This window comes from Enhydra lutris, unplaced genomic scaffold (assembly GCF_002288905.1).
Source record: "Enhydra lutris kenyoni isolate GAN:26980312 unplaced genomic scaffold, ASM228890v2 scaffoldscaffold28, whole genome shotgun sequence".
Taxonomy (NCBI): Eukaryota; Metazoa; Chordata; class Mammalia; order Carnivora; family Mustelidae; genus Enhydra; species Enhydra lutris.
This window is the reverse complement of record NW_019154112.1, coordinates 8,518,997-8,534,396: the sequence shown is the minus strand read 5'-3', so window position 1 is coordinate 8,534,396 and position 15,400 is coordinate 8,518,997. Positions and strand designations below refer to the sequence as shown.

The 15,400-nt window shown below is 42.6% G+C and overlaps 1 protein-coding gene and 1 pseudogene across 1 annotated transcript; one reads left to right on the top strand and one right to left on the bottom strand.

Annotated features, from left to right (window-relative positions):
- The first annotated feature begins 9,129 nt into the window (after positions 1-9,129).
- Positions 9,130-9,454, top strand: LOC111152142 (annotated as a pseudogene).
- Positions 9,455-13,045: 3,591 nt separating this feature from the next.
- Positions 13,046-14,351, bottom strand: LOC111152447 (oocyte expressed protein). The gene is made up of 3 exons (XM_022510944.1): positions 14,086-14,351; positions 13,690-13,869; positions 13,046-13,334 (listed from the first exon to the last, which is right to left on the bottom strand). Exons 1-3 carry the CDS (start codon positions 14,273-14,275, stop codon positions 13,255-13,257), a joined length of 450 nt encoding a protein of 149 aa, XP_022366652.1. The 5' UTR covers positions 14,276-14,351; the 3' UTR covers positions 13,046-13,254.
- Positions 14,352-15,400: the final 1,049 nt, after the last annotated feature.

The window sequence follows — 15,400 nt, the reverse complement described above, 5'->3', positions numbered from 1 at the left end:
TGGTCCTTCCCTCGTGCTCTTTAACCGCAAGAATCTGGTTTTGCCGGTTACGAGGCTTTTCCACACCGTGGAGTCCGTCCTCACTGGAAAATTTAAAAGCCTGTGGTGTTTCTGTTCTGATATGGGATGAGAAAACTTGGTTCCAATCCGATCCATGTGGCTGGATGTTTCGTGGCACTGGAAGCAGCCAGCGACTTCCCAGTTTGTATACGTGACCGCGAGGAAGGGGGAAATTGGATGAAAGAGCCAGGACTGCCCTGCTGTTGTACTCAAGTCTTGCGAGGGCCATCCGACCTTCAGCGAGGTTTGCTGCAAGTTAGACACGAGCAGTGCTGTTGTTTCTTCCCTTAGTAACCACAGTAGCGGGGAGTCCTGGAGCCGGATAATAGTCACTCTCTTTGCCATGGTTTTTTTAATTGAAATATATTTGACATATAACACTGTGTAAATTTAAGGTATACATATTAATTTGATAGATTTACATATTATAATATGATTGCCTTTGTGGTGATAATTATCATCTCTATCATTTTGGCTTCCAGCTCTATCCTGGCAGCTGGGACTCCAGTGCCAGGCTAGCAGAAGGAAGCAAACTGTTAACACCTGGGTGCTAGGATAAAAACCCAACACCAAAAATCTTTGTGTTATGAAATTTTCATTTAAAAATTTCAAGGAAACTGGGGCACCTGGGTGGTTAATGGTGTGCCTTAGGCTGAGGTCGTGATCTTCAAGTCCTTGGATCAAGCCCCCCACATGGGGCTCCCTGTCTAGCGGGGAGGGGGGGTTAGGGCGTGATCTGCTTCTCCCTCTCCCTCTGCCCCCTCATCTTGCATGCTCTCTCTTGCCCTTTCTCAAATAAATAAAATCTTTTTCAAAAATTCAAGGAAATCTAACTTTAAAGACCAAGGGAGTGGAGGGGTGTATCTATCATATACCCTTTAGTCACCACTTATAGATGACCACCCCAATTTTTAAAAAGCACTTATAAGGGAAATAAAATGCAAAGCTGAATTCATAATGGTTTTTAAACTATTTTTAGTAGAAGCAAAAAAAAAGCCTAGTTGGAGTGAACTTCAAACATTTAAAACTCAAAAACAATGCAGACTCAGTTTTCGTTGAAGCCACATCAGAATAGTATAAAGAGTTGATGTTGACGCTTTTCCCCCTCTAAGTAGTACCCATATGACCACAATGTCAGATTTCCTCCTCTACAAGAAAGATTACTGGTAGCAGATACAAGCCACAGGAGTCTATGACTATTCTGAAACACACATAAATGACCTATACATACACACAGACTAGTCTGAAATGGTTTTGTGAAAGAAGAAAATGGTAAGATGCAGTAACATCCTTGGTGAGAGATCAGAGCCAAGAAAAGAAGGGAGGTTGAACTTGAAATAAAAGCATTTAGGTGTGATGACACATACATAATATTCTTTATGCATGTCAAATGTTGGATTTTTATAAAAAATCTATTATTTAATCCAGAAGGGGAATATCAGAGTAAATAAAAATAAATGTTCAAATAAAAAAAAAAAAAGACAACTAGGATGCCTGGGTGGCTCAGTGGGTTAAAGCCTCTGCCTTCGGCTCAGGTCATGATCCCAGGGTCCTGACATCGATCCCCACATCGGGCTCTCTGCTCAGCAGAGAGCCTGCTTTCTCCTCTCTCTCTGCCTGCCTCTCTGCCTACTTGTGATCTCTGTCTGTCAAATAAATAAAATCTTCAAAAAAAAAAAAAAAAGACAACCAATTAGACTCCTCTCAAAGCAGGGCATGAAGCAGTGCCACCTGAGTTTTCACCAAGCTCAGGGTCCCCAGAGCAACCCATCTGCTCTTTTCAACCTATTCTCTTACAGGAAATCACTTTTAACAGTTTTGCATGTACTTTTACATAATTGCACATACTTTTTTTATTTCAGCAGCCTGATTTTCCTCAGTAAGTGTACACTTTCACCCTTCCCTTACTACTGGTTGATTAGTTTGTTTCCCAAATTTCTCAATTACAAACTGTTGCACTGAATTCCTACTTGTGTCTTCGTATCTATGTTGAGATATTTTTTATTTTTTAAAAAAGATTTTATTTATTTATTTGAGAGACAGAGAATGAGAGTGAGCGAGCATGAGAGGCGGCAGGGTCAGAGGGAGAATCACACTCCCCACTGAGCAAGGAGCTCCATGCAGGACTTGATCTGGTACTCCAGGATCATGACCTGAGCCGAAGGCAGTTGTTTAACCAACTGAGCTACCCAGGTGCCCCTCTATGTTGAAATATTTTTTTAAGATTTTATCTGAGGGGGGCGCCTGGGTGGCTCAGTGGGTTAAGCCGCTGCCTTCGGCTCGGGTCATGATCTCAGGGTCCTGGGATTGAGTCCCGCATCGGGCTCTTTGCTCAGCAGGGAGCCTGCTTCCCTCTCTCCCTCTCCACCTGCCTCTTTGTCTACTTGTGATCTCTCTCTGTCAAATAAATAAATAAAATCTTAAAAAAAAAAAAGATTTTATTTGAGGGGCGCCTGGGTGGCTCAGTGGGTTAAAGCCTCTGCCTTTGGCTCAGGTCATGATCCCAGGGTGCAGGGAGCCTGCTTCCCTCTCTCTCTGCCTGCCTCTCTGCCTACTTGTGATCTCTGTCTGTCAAATAAATAAAATCTTTAAAAAAAAAAGATTTTATTTGATAGGGAGAGAGAGTGAGAGCACAAGGGCGGGGGGAGTGGAGGCAGAGGAAGAGAGAAGGAGAGGAGAAGCAGACTCCCGGCCCCATGTGAGACTTGGTACCACTACCCTGAGATCATGACCTGAGCCAAAAGCAGTCACTTAACCGACTGAGTCACCCAGGCGCCCCTATGTTGGAATATTTCTATAGAAATCTTCCTAGAAATGGAATTGCTGGGTTAAAGAATGAACACCTTTAAAACTGTGGCTCATTCGGTTAAGTGTCTGATCTCAGACCTGGTCTTGATCTTGATCTTATTTATTTATGAATAAAATTGTTATATTGCCAAAATGCCCTACAAAATGGCCATATGGATTTATTTTCCCATTATAAGATATTGGAAGTTATTTTCACTAAACTTACTCAAATTCAATGTTACCAGTCTATTTTATGTCCACATCAATCACTTTTCTATTTTTTTCAATACCTATCCCACTGTTTAAACTATATAGCTTTATAGAATGTTTTAATATTTGAAAGGCCAAGCTTACTCTCACTGTTCGATTTGCAGTCTTGGTCATTTGTTTTCCAGATGAAGCTAGTTATTTATTTTTTAATTCCAGTTAATATATAGTGCAATGTTGGTTTTAGAATTCAGTGATTTATTACTTATATACAACATCCGGTGCTCATCACAAGTGCCCTCCTTAATACCCATCATCCGTCCAGCCAATTCCCCATCCCCACCACCTCCCTCCAGCAACCCTTAGTTTGTTCTCTATCATTAAGAGTCTTTTATGGTTTGCTTCCCTCTCTCTTTTTCCTCCCCGCACATATGTTCATCAGTTTTGTTTCTTAAATTCCACATGTCAGTGAGATCATAGGTCAGTCAGCCTCTGTACTGACGTTGTCTGCTTAGCATAACACACTCTAATTCCATTCGTGTTTCTGCAAATGGCAAGATTCCAATCTGTTTGACGGTTGAGTAATACTCCATTCTGTCTATATTCATCTGTCAATGGACATTTGGGCCCTTTCCATATTTTGGCTATTGTTGGTAATGTTGCTATAAACATTGGGGTGCATGCATTCCTTCAAATCTGTATTTTTGTATCCTTTGGGTAAATACCTAGTAGTGCAATTGCAGGATCACAGGGTAATTCTATTTTTAACTTTTTGGGGCACCTCCATACTGTTTTCCAGAGTGGCTACATCAGTTTGCATTCCCACCAACAGTGGAAGAGGGTTTGCCTTTCTCTGCATCCTCACCAATACCTGTTGTTTGTGTGTTGTTAATTTAGCCATTCTCACAGGTGTGAGGTGGTGTCTCATTGTGGTTTTGGTTTGCATTTCCCTGATGATGAGTGATGTTGAGCATCTTTTCATGTGTCTGTTGGCCATCTGGGTATTTTCTTTGGAAAACTGCCTATTCATATCTTCTGTCATTTCTTGACTAGATTATGTGTTTTTCAGGTATTGATTTTGAGAACGTCTTTATAAATTTTAGATACTAACCCTTTATCAGAAATGTCATTTGCAAATATCTTCTCCCATTTCATAGGCTGCCTTTTAGTTTTGTTGACTGTTTCCTTCTCTGTGAAGCTTTTCATCCTGAAGTCCCAACAGTTCATTTTTGCTTTTTATCTCCCTAGTCTTTGGCGATATGTTTACTAAGAAGTTGCTATGGCCAAGGTCAAAGAGGTTGCTGCCTGTATTCTCCTCTGAGATTTTGATGGTTTCCTGTCTCACATTTAGACCTTTCATTCATTTCAAATTTATTTTTGTGTATGGTGTAAGACAGTGGGGTCCAGTTTCATCTGCATTTTGCTGTCTGGTTTTCCCAACACCATTTGTTGAAGAGACTGTCTTTTTTCCATCGGATGTTCTTTCCTACACATGAAATAACTTAATAAAAAACTTAGAAAATTGGTTGAGGGAAAAGGTGTATACTTCCAAAACACTGGGTTTCTTTTATCAAGGTACACTAGAGTGCTCATTTCATTCTTTTTTTTTTTTAATTTTATTTATTTGACAGAGATCACAAGTAGGCAGAGAGGCAGGTAGAGAGAGAGAGAGAGAGGAAGGGAAGCAGGCTCCCCGTGAAGCAGAGAGCCCAATGCGGGGCTTGATCCCAGGACCCTGAGATCATGACCTGAGCAGAAGGCAGAGGCTTTAACCTGCTGAGCCACCCAGGCGCCTCTCGTTTCATTCTTTAAACTATATGTACATTATATTTGCATGAAAGAGTGTATTTTAGGTGATGAATTAGATGGGAAAACACTCTTTGAAAACTGAGACCCAAGGCAGTCAGTGAAAAGGCTGTCAAGGAACAAAAGCAAAACTGCAGAAGTCTGAAAACAATGGCATTTGTTTGTATATTTTGCAGGGAAACCCACTGAAGGCTAGTAAAGAGATCAGTCTACAATTTTTGAATAGGTTGACTAGAGGTATTGAAGAAAAGAGTTCATTTTTTTTTTTTTCTCAAAGACTTTATTTATTTATTTGACAGAGAGAGATCACAAGTAGATGGAGAGGCAGGCAGAGAGAGAGAGAGGGAAGCAGGCTCCCTGCTGAGCAGAGAGCCCGATGCGGGACTCGATCCCAGGGACCTGAGATCATGACCTGAGCCGAAGGCAGTGGCTTAACCCACTGAGCCACCCAGGCGCCCCGAAAAGAGTTCATTTTTGATAGAATCTGTAGAAAACTTTTGAGGCTAGCTGTGGGTCACACATGGTAGCCTATCTCAGGATCTTCCTGCAGCTCTGCTTTAGTTAAGCCGGCTTGGCACTACTTATCAGAATCTCTCAATTTCCCACTTAAAAAAAAAAAAAAAGATTTTATTTATTTATTTATTTGACAGAGAGAGAGAGAGAGAGAGAGAGAGAGAGATAACAAGCAGGCAGTCAGAGAAGAGAGGGGAAAGCAGGCTCCCTGAGGGAGCCTGATATGGGCTCGATCCAGAACCCTGGGATCATGACCTGAGTCAAAGGCAGAGGCTTAACCCTCTGAGCCACCCAGGCGCCCCTCAGTTTCCCACTTTTGATCAAAACGAGGCTTTTTTAAACATCACTAAGAGTGGGACAAACAAAACATGTGCCTCCTGACTTATCTAGTATTTTTACTAAAAATACATAATCTAGAGCTCACATGAGGTAACATCAAAACAAAAGCAGGATTTATAAGTGAAAGAGAAAACTGAAGATTGTATGAGAGCAGTGAACCCTGCTCACACATTTTGGAGGCAGGATAAACTTGCTGACAGCAAGTAATTTAGCCTGGACACTGTCTTTGAGTGAACTCACTAAAGGTATAAAAGAATACAATTTCAGTTGTTTACGGATTCTCTGGAAAACCTTGAGAATTTACCTGTGGAGCATATGTAACAGGCTGTCTCTGTTATGTCTGCCTATATACTTCCATTAGTAACTTAAACTTAGTTAATACATAACTGCACTATTTACCTCATCAGAATTTTTCACTAGACAGCCAGGAAAAATCTTATTTACAGCCTTCCCAGGTCCTTCTGAAGCACCTATATAATCAGGCTTTAAGAAGAACTCTAATGTTACAGTATCCCCCCCCCCCAAAATAGTGGTTGTGACTCTACATTGGAACTGCATTCATTTTTTAAATTTTTTTTAAAGATTTTTATTTATTTGAGAGCGAACATGAGATTGAGAGTGAGAGCAAGCACACAAGCAGTGGGGAGGGGCAGAGAGAGAGAGGAGAAGCAGACTCCCCACTGAGTAGGGAGCCTGATGTGGGACTCAATCCCAGGACCCTGAGATCATGACCTGAGCCAAAGGCAGACGCTTAACTGACTGAGCCACCAGGTGCTCCTACATTAGGTTTTTAGATTAATCTGAGAACTGACCACATCTATCAACACTTGGACTTTGCTATCTGAGAAGGTTGTGTCTCTACGTATTCAGTTGTTATTCCTTCCTCTTTCCTTCCTACTCCTCCTTCAAGTGCCACTGATTTTAGGCTTTGTCTTTTTTGTTTTGTTTTGTTTAGTCATAGATATGCCAATTAAAGGAATAAAGTTTCTAATTTTCTCAGAAATAAACTTTCATTAATCTGAAGTAGATAAATTAGGATTTTTTATAACCCCTAAGGTAACACTAAAAAATTTATTTTTAAAAAGTTATTTAAATGGCATAAAAAGTGTACTTATACAACACAAGATGGAGGGAAAAAAACCAAAGACATAGGAAACAAATACCAAAATGGCAGACATAAGCCAAATCACATTGATAGTTACATTAAATTGAAGTGGATTAAATCTTCCAATCAAAATTCAGAGATATTCCAACTAGAGAAGTCAGGCTCAAAAGCCTACATTTTATATTATTCTATTTATACCAAACATTCAAAGAAGGCAATTTTGCAGAGACAGAAAGCAGACTGGTTGTCTGAGGTTAGAGACAGTGATAACTGACTACAAATGGGCACAAGGGAATTTTCTGGAGTGAAGGAAATGTTCAAAAACTGCTCTGTGGTGATAATGGTACAACTTATAAATTTACTAAAGAAAACGGAGTTGTTCACTCACAATTTTATAGTATGTAAATTGTGACCAATTAAGCAACTAAATTTTTGAAAATTGAGTGCAATAGCACTAATACCCAAATTCTCCAAAATGAAAATTTTGACAGTTGACAAAGATGTAATTAGAAGTCTCATACATTGCTAGAAGGAATGTAAATTGGTTCGATCACCTTGGCAATTTGAACTTGTGCACATCCTATAATCCAGCAACTCCAAGCCTAGATCTATACTCAATAGAAATGCATAGATGCATGCACCAAGTCATGTACAAGAATTTTCAGAGTAGCATTTTCCTTCTAAGCCCAAAAAGGAAACAACCAAAATGTACACTGACAGAATAGAAAACTAAATTATGGTTTACTCAAACAATACTTATAGCATAGATAATCTTACAATAATTCCATTTATATTTAATCAAAATAATAGTTATCCTTGGGGAGGGTACAAATGGAGGCTTCTGGAGTACAGGTAGTTTCTTCTCTGGGTGCTAGCTAAATGAATGTGTTCCCTTTATTTCATTTGATGGATCTTTTCACACTTTGAATGTGTGTGTTTTTGTATGAATGCTATGCATCAATAAAATGTTTACTGAAGTAATAGAAAAATAAAATATTAGAAAAACATTTGGAGTAATGGAAAGCTACTTGAAGGTAACATATGGGCAGTGAAATTTTTGAGTAATTAATACTCTATATCTTACCTTATTTGTTTTTAAATATTGAGCATGTAAGTACATTTTTCATCAGAAAAGTCAATAATGGGATGCCTGGGTGGCTCAAGTGGTTAAATGTCTGCCTTCAGCTCAGGTCATAATCCCAGAGCCCTTGGATGGAATCCCGCCTGCATGCATCTGGCTCCTTGCTCAGTGGGGAGCCTGCTTCTCTCCCCACCTGCTCTTGTCTGAAAAAATAAAGTCCAAGAAAGAAAAGAAAAGAAAGGGGGGAAAAAGGCAAAAAAAGAAAGAAAGAAAAGAAAAGGGAAGGGAAAGGAAAAGAAAAATTAGTAAATCTGAGACGGTATTCTGAACAAAAGATTCACAACAGCCATGTTTCAGTTTTGAAAAAGAAAGGAAACTTTATTACAGAAACCTAATAGAAACAGGAGAGGAAAGGAATCTACACAGAGATGAAGCTCATAGTCGGCAATAAGTGAAAATAAGGCAAAGTTACATCAACTTGAGTACTTTTACATCCAGCCTCTTCAGCCGGGGAACCCAATGGAAACAGCCAGGCTGGGGTCCCGATAGAGAGGCCTGGGTGCAGGGTCCTCCCCTCGGGTGAGACTTCCAACTGACCATTCCCATAAGGGCCATTATTATAGGGCAAATCACAGGTTTGAAATGAAACATTTGTTCGCCTACATGCAGTTTGGAGCAAGGTGCATTTCCACGTTATCATGTTTCTATATTTTCAAGGAACCTGGGCTGTGTATCTGCCTTCTTTCCTGGATTCCATTCTGGGGGGCCAGCCGAGCCTGGAGCAGGAGAGGATGTGAGATAAGATTTGTAGCTCTGGGCGCCTGGGTGGCTCAGTTGGTTAAGCAACTGCTTTCAGCTCGGGTCATGATTCTGGAGTCCTGGGATCGAGTCCCACATCGGGCTCCCTCCTCAGTGGGGAGTCTGCTTCTCCCTCTGACCCTCTCCCCTCTCATGCTTTCCCTCTCTCTCTCTCTCAAGTAAATAAATAAAATCTTTTAAAAAATTTTTTAAAAATAAAAGATTTGTAGCTCCTGGCATCCACAACAGAAGGGCCGGTTCTGACATGGAGGCCAGATAATATAGTTTAAACAATCAGACTCCCAAGGTTATTCACACAGCACGAGTCTCCCAAACAACATTCCTTAGCCTGCCTGTGTATATGCATGTCCAGGTGGTCGGTTATGTGGGACAAATCACAACAACATTTATCCACGCAGAACAGATGGGCATCATGGAGGCATACAAGCAGGTCCAAAAGGAGCCCCTGAAGCTGAAAAGCGTGGCAGAGCTTGGCATGACCAAGCGGAGGAAGAAAAAGATGGACAAAGGTAAAATTCCTGGAAACAATGGGAATGAGCAAAAGGGATGAATGAAAAGGAGGAGAAGCAGCACAGCCTGGACAAGCAGACCCACCTTCAGGCAGCCTTTGAGAAGATGCAGGAGAAGCAGCAAATGGAAAGGATCCTGAAGCATCCAAAACCCACAATCAGAGAGTGGAAGACTTCTGACCCCTGGACACTCTCATGGAGCACCCCGACATTCCCAAAATCAGCTGAAAGAAGCTGCCTCCCCATCCAGGGTATCACGGGGAAGTGGAAGGCCAAGTTGGGGTTATGTTTGTGCCTTTGGTATTTTCTGCTGAGACAGTGCTTTCCAAAGCAGTGTGCCCTCTTTCTGGAACTGATTAAAATAAGATGGCCCTTCTGCTCTATTTTGGTTTCTGGATAGCACATAGAAGACAAAGCTTTTTAGTTTGGACTGGAAATTCTTTAAAGTTTATCCAAAGATTACGGTTATTTCTGTATGTCATAGAGAAGTGTTTTTACTCCCAAATTGCATCTACCTCTGACAGCCAGCCAGCTAACTTTCCCTGGATGAAATGGACTCCAGAGGATCAGAAGCTAATGCCAGCATGGCCTGCAACTTGCGGATCCCCATAGGCCCCTGAGGGAGCTATCCTTCCAAGTTCCCTCTAGCTTGGGGCTTATGCTGTTCTTTCCAGGGTGGAGGGAAGCTACCTGTACCTTCATGGCCTTCAGAATGCCTTCTCAGCCACCTAATTTGTGAGACAATACAGCCTGGGAGGCAGAACAACTGCAAAGGTAAGGATGGAATGTAAGCTTTGTCCCATGTCTGAGGCTGTGGCCCGCATGCAGCTTTTCCCCCAGGGTCCTTCGTTCCAGATATGTCCAGAGGGTGTTCCCACGGATCAAGCACAGCAGTCTTTGTAATGGAACCCAGACACAGCCTGCCTCACTTCCCTCAATCCTAGAGTCCAAGCAGCACTTGTACTTGTTCAGAGTTGGCACATAACATGCAGCCTGCTTGGCATTTCTGGCCTAAGGCACCTCAGGGGTGATGGGACCAGGGCAGAGCCCCAGCACAGACAGACACGGGTACAGTCAAAAGGGAGGACCCAGGTACTGGTGCTGGAGAGCCATGATCTTTGAGAACCTACAGGATGAGGAACAAATTGCATATACTAGCGGGGAAAAGTTTCTGTGATATAGTGAAAGAATAACAAAGTCAAGAGACAAAAGCCAAGTGTTGGGTTTGAGGCTGTCACATGTAAACAGAATAAAGCAAAAAACAGTTATTTAAAAAAAGGAAAGTCGGGGCGCCTGCGTGGCTCAGTGGGTTAAGCCTCTGCCTTCGGCTCAGGTCATGATCCCAGAGTCGTGGGATCGAGCCCCACATCAGGCTCTCTGCTCGGCAGGGAGCCAGCTTCCCCCGCCCTCTCTCTACCTGCCTCTCTGCCTGCTTGTGATCTCTCTCTCTCTCTCTCTCTGTCAAATAAATAAATTAAAAAAAAAAAAGGAAAGTCAATAATGCTATTTTTATCTTGGATGTAGGACTAATAAATAGCTTTATTCTAGTGACTTGTTACAAAAAAAAGTCTTGTGCCTCAATAGAATACTGTTCATTCTTTACAGTTAAGAGGTTTATTCCAATTCCTCTTAAAAAGAAATAAAAACTATGAGAAATGAGTCTGAATTTGGGTGTGGAGAAAAATAAGCCAGTGGGAAAGTATAAAGGGTTTGGATCCTGAAATCAATGTTTTGGTTCAAATCTCACCCATTCATCCCCACATCTCACCTCTGTGACCTTAGCAAGCTCATCATGTCCTATTTTGATGCTTGGCACAGGGCCTGGTATATGATACAAACTCACAACTAGCTACCATTACCCTCAAATTCTGAAAAGTAGAATGACAGCGCTACTCTTTTTTTTTTTTAAGAAGTTATGAAAGGGGACACCTGAGTGGTTCAGTTGGTTAAGCATCTGCCTTTGGCTCAGGTCATGATCTCAAGGTCCTGGGAGCAAGTCCTGCATTGGGCTCCCTGCTCAGTAGGCAGCCTGCTTCTCCTTCTGCCTGCTGCTCCCCCTGCTTGTGTGTTCACTCTCTCTCTCTCTGACAAATAAATAAATAAAACCTTTTTTTAAAAAGCTATGAAGGTAGTTAAAAATGCTGTATCAGCACATAGTGAAACAGAACACAGAAAAACTATACTAAATGTTTGAGTTTGCTAGGGCTGCCATAACAAAGTAACAGACTGGGAGGCTGAAACAACAGAGATTTATTTTCTCAAAGATCTGGAGGCTGAAAGTTCAAAATCAAGGTGTCAGCAGGGTTGATTTCTTCCGAGGCCTCTCTCCTTAGCTGGCAGATGGCTGCCATCCTGTTGTCTCATCACATGGTCTTCTCTATGTACTCACCTATCTGTGTACATATTTCTTCTACCCATAAAGACCCCAGTCATCTTCAAGAAGGGCCCACCCTTAGGACTTCATTTCTTTTTAATTATCTCTTTAAAGGCCTCTCCAAATACAGTCATATTCTGAGGTACTAGGGGCTAGGGTTTCAACATGTTACTTCAAATAAAGGATGAAAATATGTAGGATCACTTAGTAATTTAATTCTGGATAATTTTTAGAATTAGAATGTTCTAAGCATAACAGTAAAACAATGTTCAATGGCTTTGTGGATTTCCCACTAGAAATAACATGTAGGAATATTTTTATCAAATTTCTGCACGAGGAGAAAAAGCAAGAGTACTTAAACCTAAAAGTAATGGGTTGGGAGAAGGGGAAATCACACAGAAAACAATAATTAGTTTAATTGCATACAGTGAAAATTTTTCATATGCAAAATTTTGAGAAGGAAAGGGGTAGAAAATACCGGTTATAATGGACTATTATTTGTTACAAAAGCTTGTATGGATAATAAAATCCACATCCTTGAGGCGCCTGGGTGGCTCAGTCGGTTAAGCCTCCTACTCTTGATTTCGGGTCGTTATATCAGGGTAGTGGGATCCAGCCCCACATCTGAGCAGTTCTAGTCTGCTTGGGATTCATTCTCTCTCCCTCTGCAGCAACCCCCCGACTTCTGCAGAGCTCTAAATAAATAAATAAGTAAAATCTTTAAAATTAAAAGACTTGTTTGTGTGTGTTTAAATCCCTGTAAACAGCTAGAATCCTATCATGCATAAGGATGAAGAAACTTCATGAGTTAAATCCATTCCAACTCTGTGCTGAAGCCACAGAGCTCTTGACAATCTCTCTCCCAAGAATCCGGTTTCCTGAAAGTGGAGGTGGCAAGAGGTTGGGTTGTCTTGCACAAATTGGTCATAGCATGGTAATGGGTAAGGGAGAAACAGCCCAGTTCATGCAGGGCACCTGTGCAGGCCTCAGAAGAAAATGAGACAGCTGGCTTGGTGGCAGGATGCCTTCCAACAACAAGACGCCAAGGACCCTGGGTGTTCTCTGGTGAATCACAACGCTAAAAGAAGAAATAACTGATTGCCTCAGCTTTCATGTTGGAGCACCCACCCGTGCGCAGGGAGGAAGCCTCCACTCCAAGAAGAAAAAGCACACTCGGTGCTATCCAGAGGCCAATCCACCAACTTGAAACTGAGAGCCTTAGAGGAGAAGCATTGGTATTACCTATGAGCTTATTAGAAATGCAAATTCACGGGCCTGTTCTTGAGGGCCTGACTCTGGCCATAAAATCATAAAAGGGTTAGTAGATTCAAAATGATAGAGACAAAGGAAAAAACAAAAATAAAACCACTACCTATCAGCCTATTACCCACCCCACACATCAAGACATGAATGAACAGAATCAATCTTTCATATATTTGCTTAAATTTAAGTGAGCAAAGATCGTTATGTCAATGGACAAAAAGGAAATTCATTTCTTTACTAGAATGGCACTACAAACTCACTTTTGCATCAAAATAAAGCAAGACAAGAAAAAAAGAATGCTGAGATGTATGGATATGTGCTTCTCTTGAACTTTAGTAGCAGAAGCAGGACCGTTTCTCACAGTGCTCCTGTACTTTTTTTTCATCAATACTTATGCAACAGGATGCTCCGGAGTCTGGGGCTCTGATGCACGTGCCTTCAAGACTTCCTCAAGTTGTTTCATCTTCTCAGCTGAATAAGGAAAAACGCTTTCTGTTCCAGACTACTTCATCATTGAGGGTAGTATAGGGGAGGAGGGGAGGTCCTAGCAGCATCACTTCTCAGGTGGAGGCTCTGAACCTGAGATCTGGAAATAGTGGTGAAACCAGGCTGCATGGGCAGTGACAGGCCTGAATGTATTAGATCTCAGTTTACTTTCCCAGGGTCCCACTTGGGACTCTTCTCACAAAGGAACGCCCAGGGGCTGCACACAGAACACCAGCGTTAGGAAACTGCAAAAAGTTTTGGTAAGGTAGGAAGAAAACCTGGTACAGCCAGGTGTTGCACCAGTGGTTCCCTCCACATGCAGGATTTTAGAGACCCTCACCTCGGGCACGAAGTTTCTGGTGCCAGGATGCCAGGCTCAGGAGCACGCTCTTCACCCGATTTTGTACACGGGGCCGTCCGAAGATGGTGATTTCAACTAAGTCCCCAGAGTTAACTATGTCTACCATAAGCAGGACTTGGCTCATCCACTCCATTTCTGGAATTACCGCTCGGTCTGGGCCTACACAGAAAAAGAGAGACTCTGAGGGGAAGCATGGTCCAAGGTGAGTAGGAGCTAAATTTGAATGTTGGCCAGAGAAGGGAAGAGCTGGAAGGTGGGCATCGTGGCGTCTAAGGTGCTCTGCCAATCCGGCAGAGACTGTTGAGAGTGGCTCTGCGGGGTCCCTCTCCTCTTGGACTGGAGGGGTCATACCACCAGCACCTGGGGGTGGCTCACCAAAGATCGAGTCAGCCAGCCACGCCTCCAGGTAAAACACCAGTGGGTCTCTCAGTTCCTGCACAGGGAACCACCACGGCCGGGAGCGAATCCGCGGTGCTGGAAGTGGTGACCTGAGCAGTCTGTTCAGGGACTGGGCAGGCGTCCATTCGTCCCCCTGGGCCTTAGCAGCACCTGCGTCGTCGACCATGCTAGGTCCAGCAGCCCAAGCAGAGCAAGGGCCAGGAAGCGCCGGCGGAAGGTCAGTGAAGCGAGAAGGCTGTGCCCCTTTTTACGGTTTCCGGCCAGCCCCGCCTCTTCCTGCGGCTCCTCGTCATGCGTTCCGGGTGAGCCGACCCAATGGACACCGGGAGCCTTTCCTTGGTGGCGTGGGGAGCCAGCTACCCGGGCTTCGTTCCGGATCCTGAACCAGAGTTCATTTGAGTTTCAGCCCGCTCTCAGAGGCTCTCCGTGATCGTTTCCGCCGAGTCAGGTATCGCTTAGCCTCAAAGGTCCCTGCCCCAGCGCACAGCTGATTGACAGCGTGGTCTGAGTGGCGGCCTCGTTGACCTGGACTCACTTCTGCCTGCGTTAAGGTTTCTGCGGTTCCGTCCAGAGGTAGGTAGGTGGATCCGGCCGAGGGCAGGCTCCTCGAATCTACAGCTTTCGCCCTTCTGCCCCCTGACGTCTCCCCACTCTTCTCCGCTAGGTTACTACTTCAAAACCCTTCAGGCAAGTGTGTCGTGTTTTAAAATATAAACGTCGGAGGTGGTCACTATAGAACACGTAGGGACTATAGACAAGTCCCGTTTATTTCCAACATCCTGAAACAACTAGTGTTGGTGCATATTTCTTCCCAGTGTTCTTAATTTTAGTTAAAAATATAAATTATGAAAGATTTCACACATTCAAAAAGTTATGTAACCAGTATCTATGTAACAACCCCCCCCCCACCGCCCCATTTAACAAGATGTTAACATTTTCCCACGTTTGCCTCACCTCTCTCTTCTTTAAAATAGATAGCGCTTAAAGCATCTTTCCTTTCCCTCCGCACAGGAAATCATTGCCCTGAAGCTGGTGTGTATTATCCCATACTTTTCTAGTGCATTTCTAGAAATCTTGTTTGGTAGTTGTTCTAGAATAGATAGAATATTCTGTGAAAACTTTTGTTCTTACTATTAGCTATGATATGTCTGTTTTAAAAATCCTTTCAATGGAAAATTTTGATCATTTACAAAAGGCTGATAGTATTAATGTCCTGAATTCTCTCATTCACATCAGCTGGGCTTCAAAGATTATCAGATAATCTCTATGAGTGGAGATATTGACTCTAACT

Coding starts and splice junctions, on each gene's coding strand:
- LOC111152447 (XM_022510944.1), bottom strand. CDS start 14,275: ATGGTCGACGACGCAGGTGCTGCTAAGGCCCAGGGGGACGAATGGACG. Junction 13,870..14,085: donor GCTGGCTGACTCGATCTTTG/GTGAGCCACCCC, acceptor TTTTCTGTGTAG/GCCCAGACCGAGCGGTAATT. Junction 13,335..13,689: donor CCAGAAACTTCGTGCCCGAG/GTGAGGGTCTCT, acceptor TTCCTTATTCAG/CTGAGAAGATGAAACAACTT.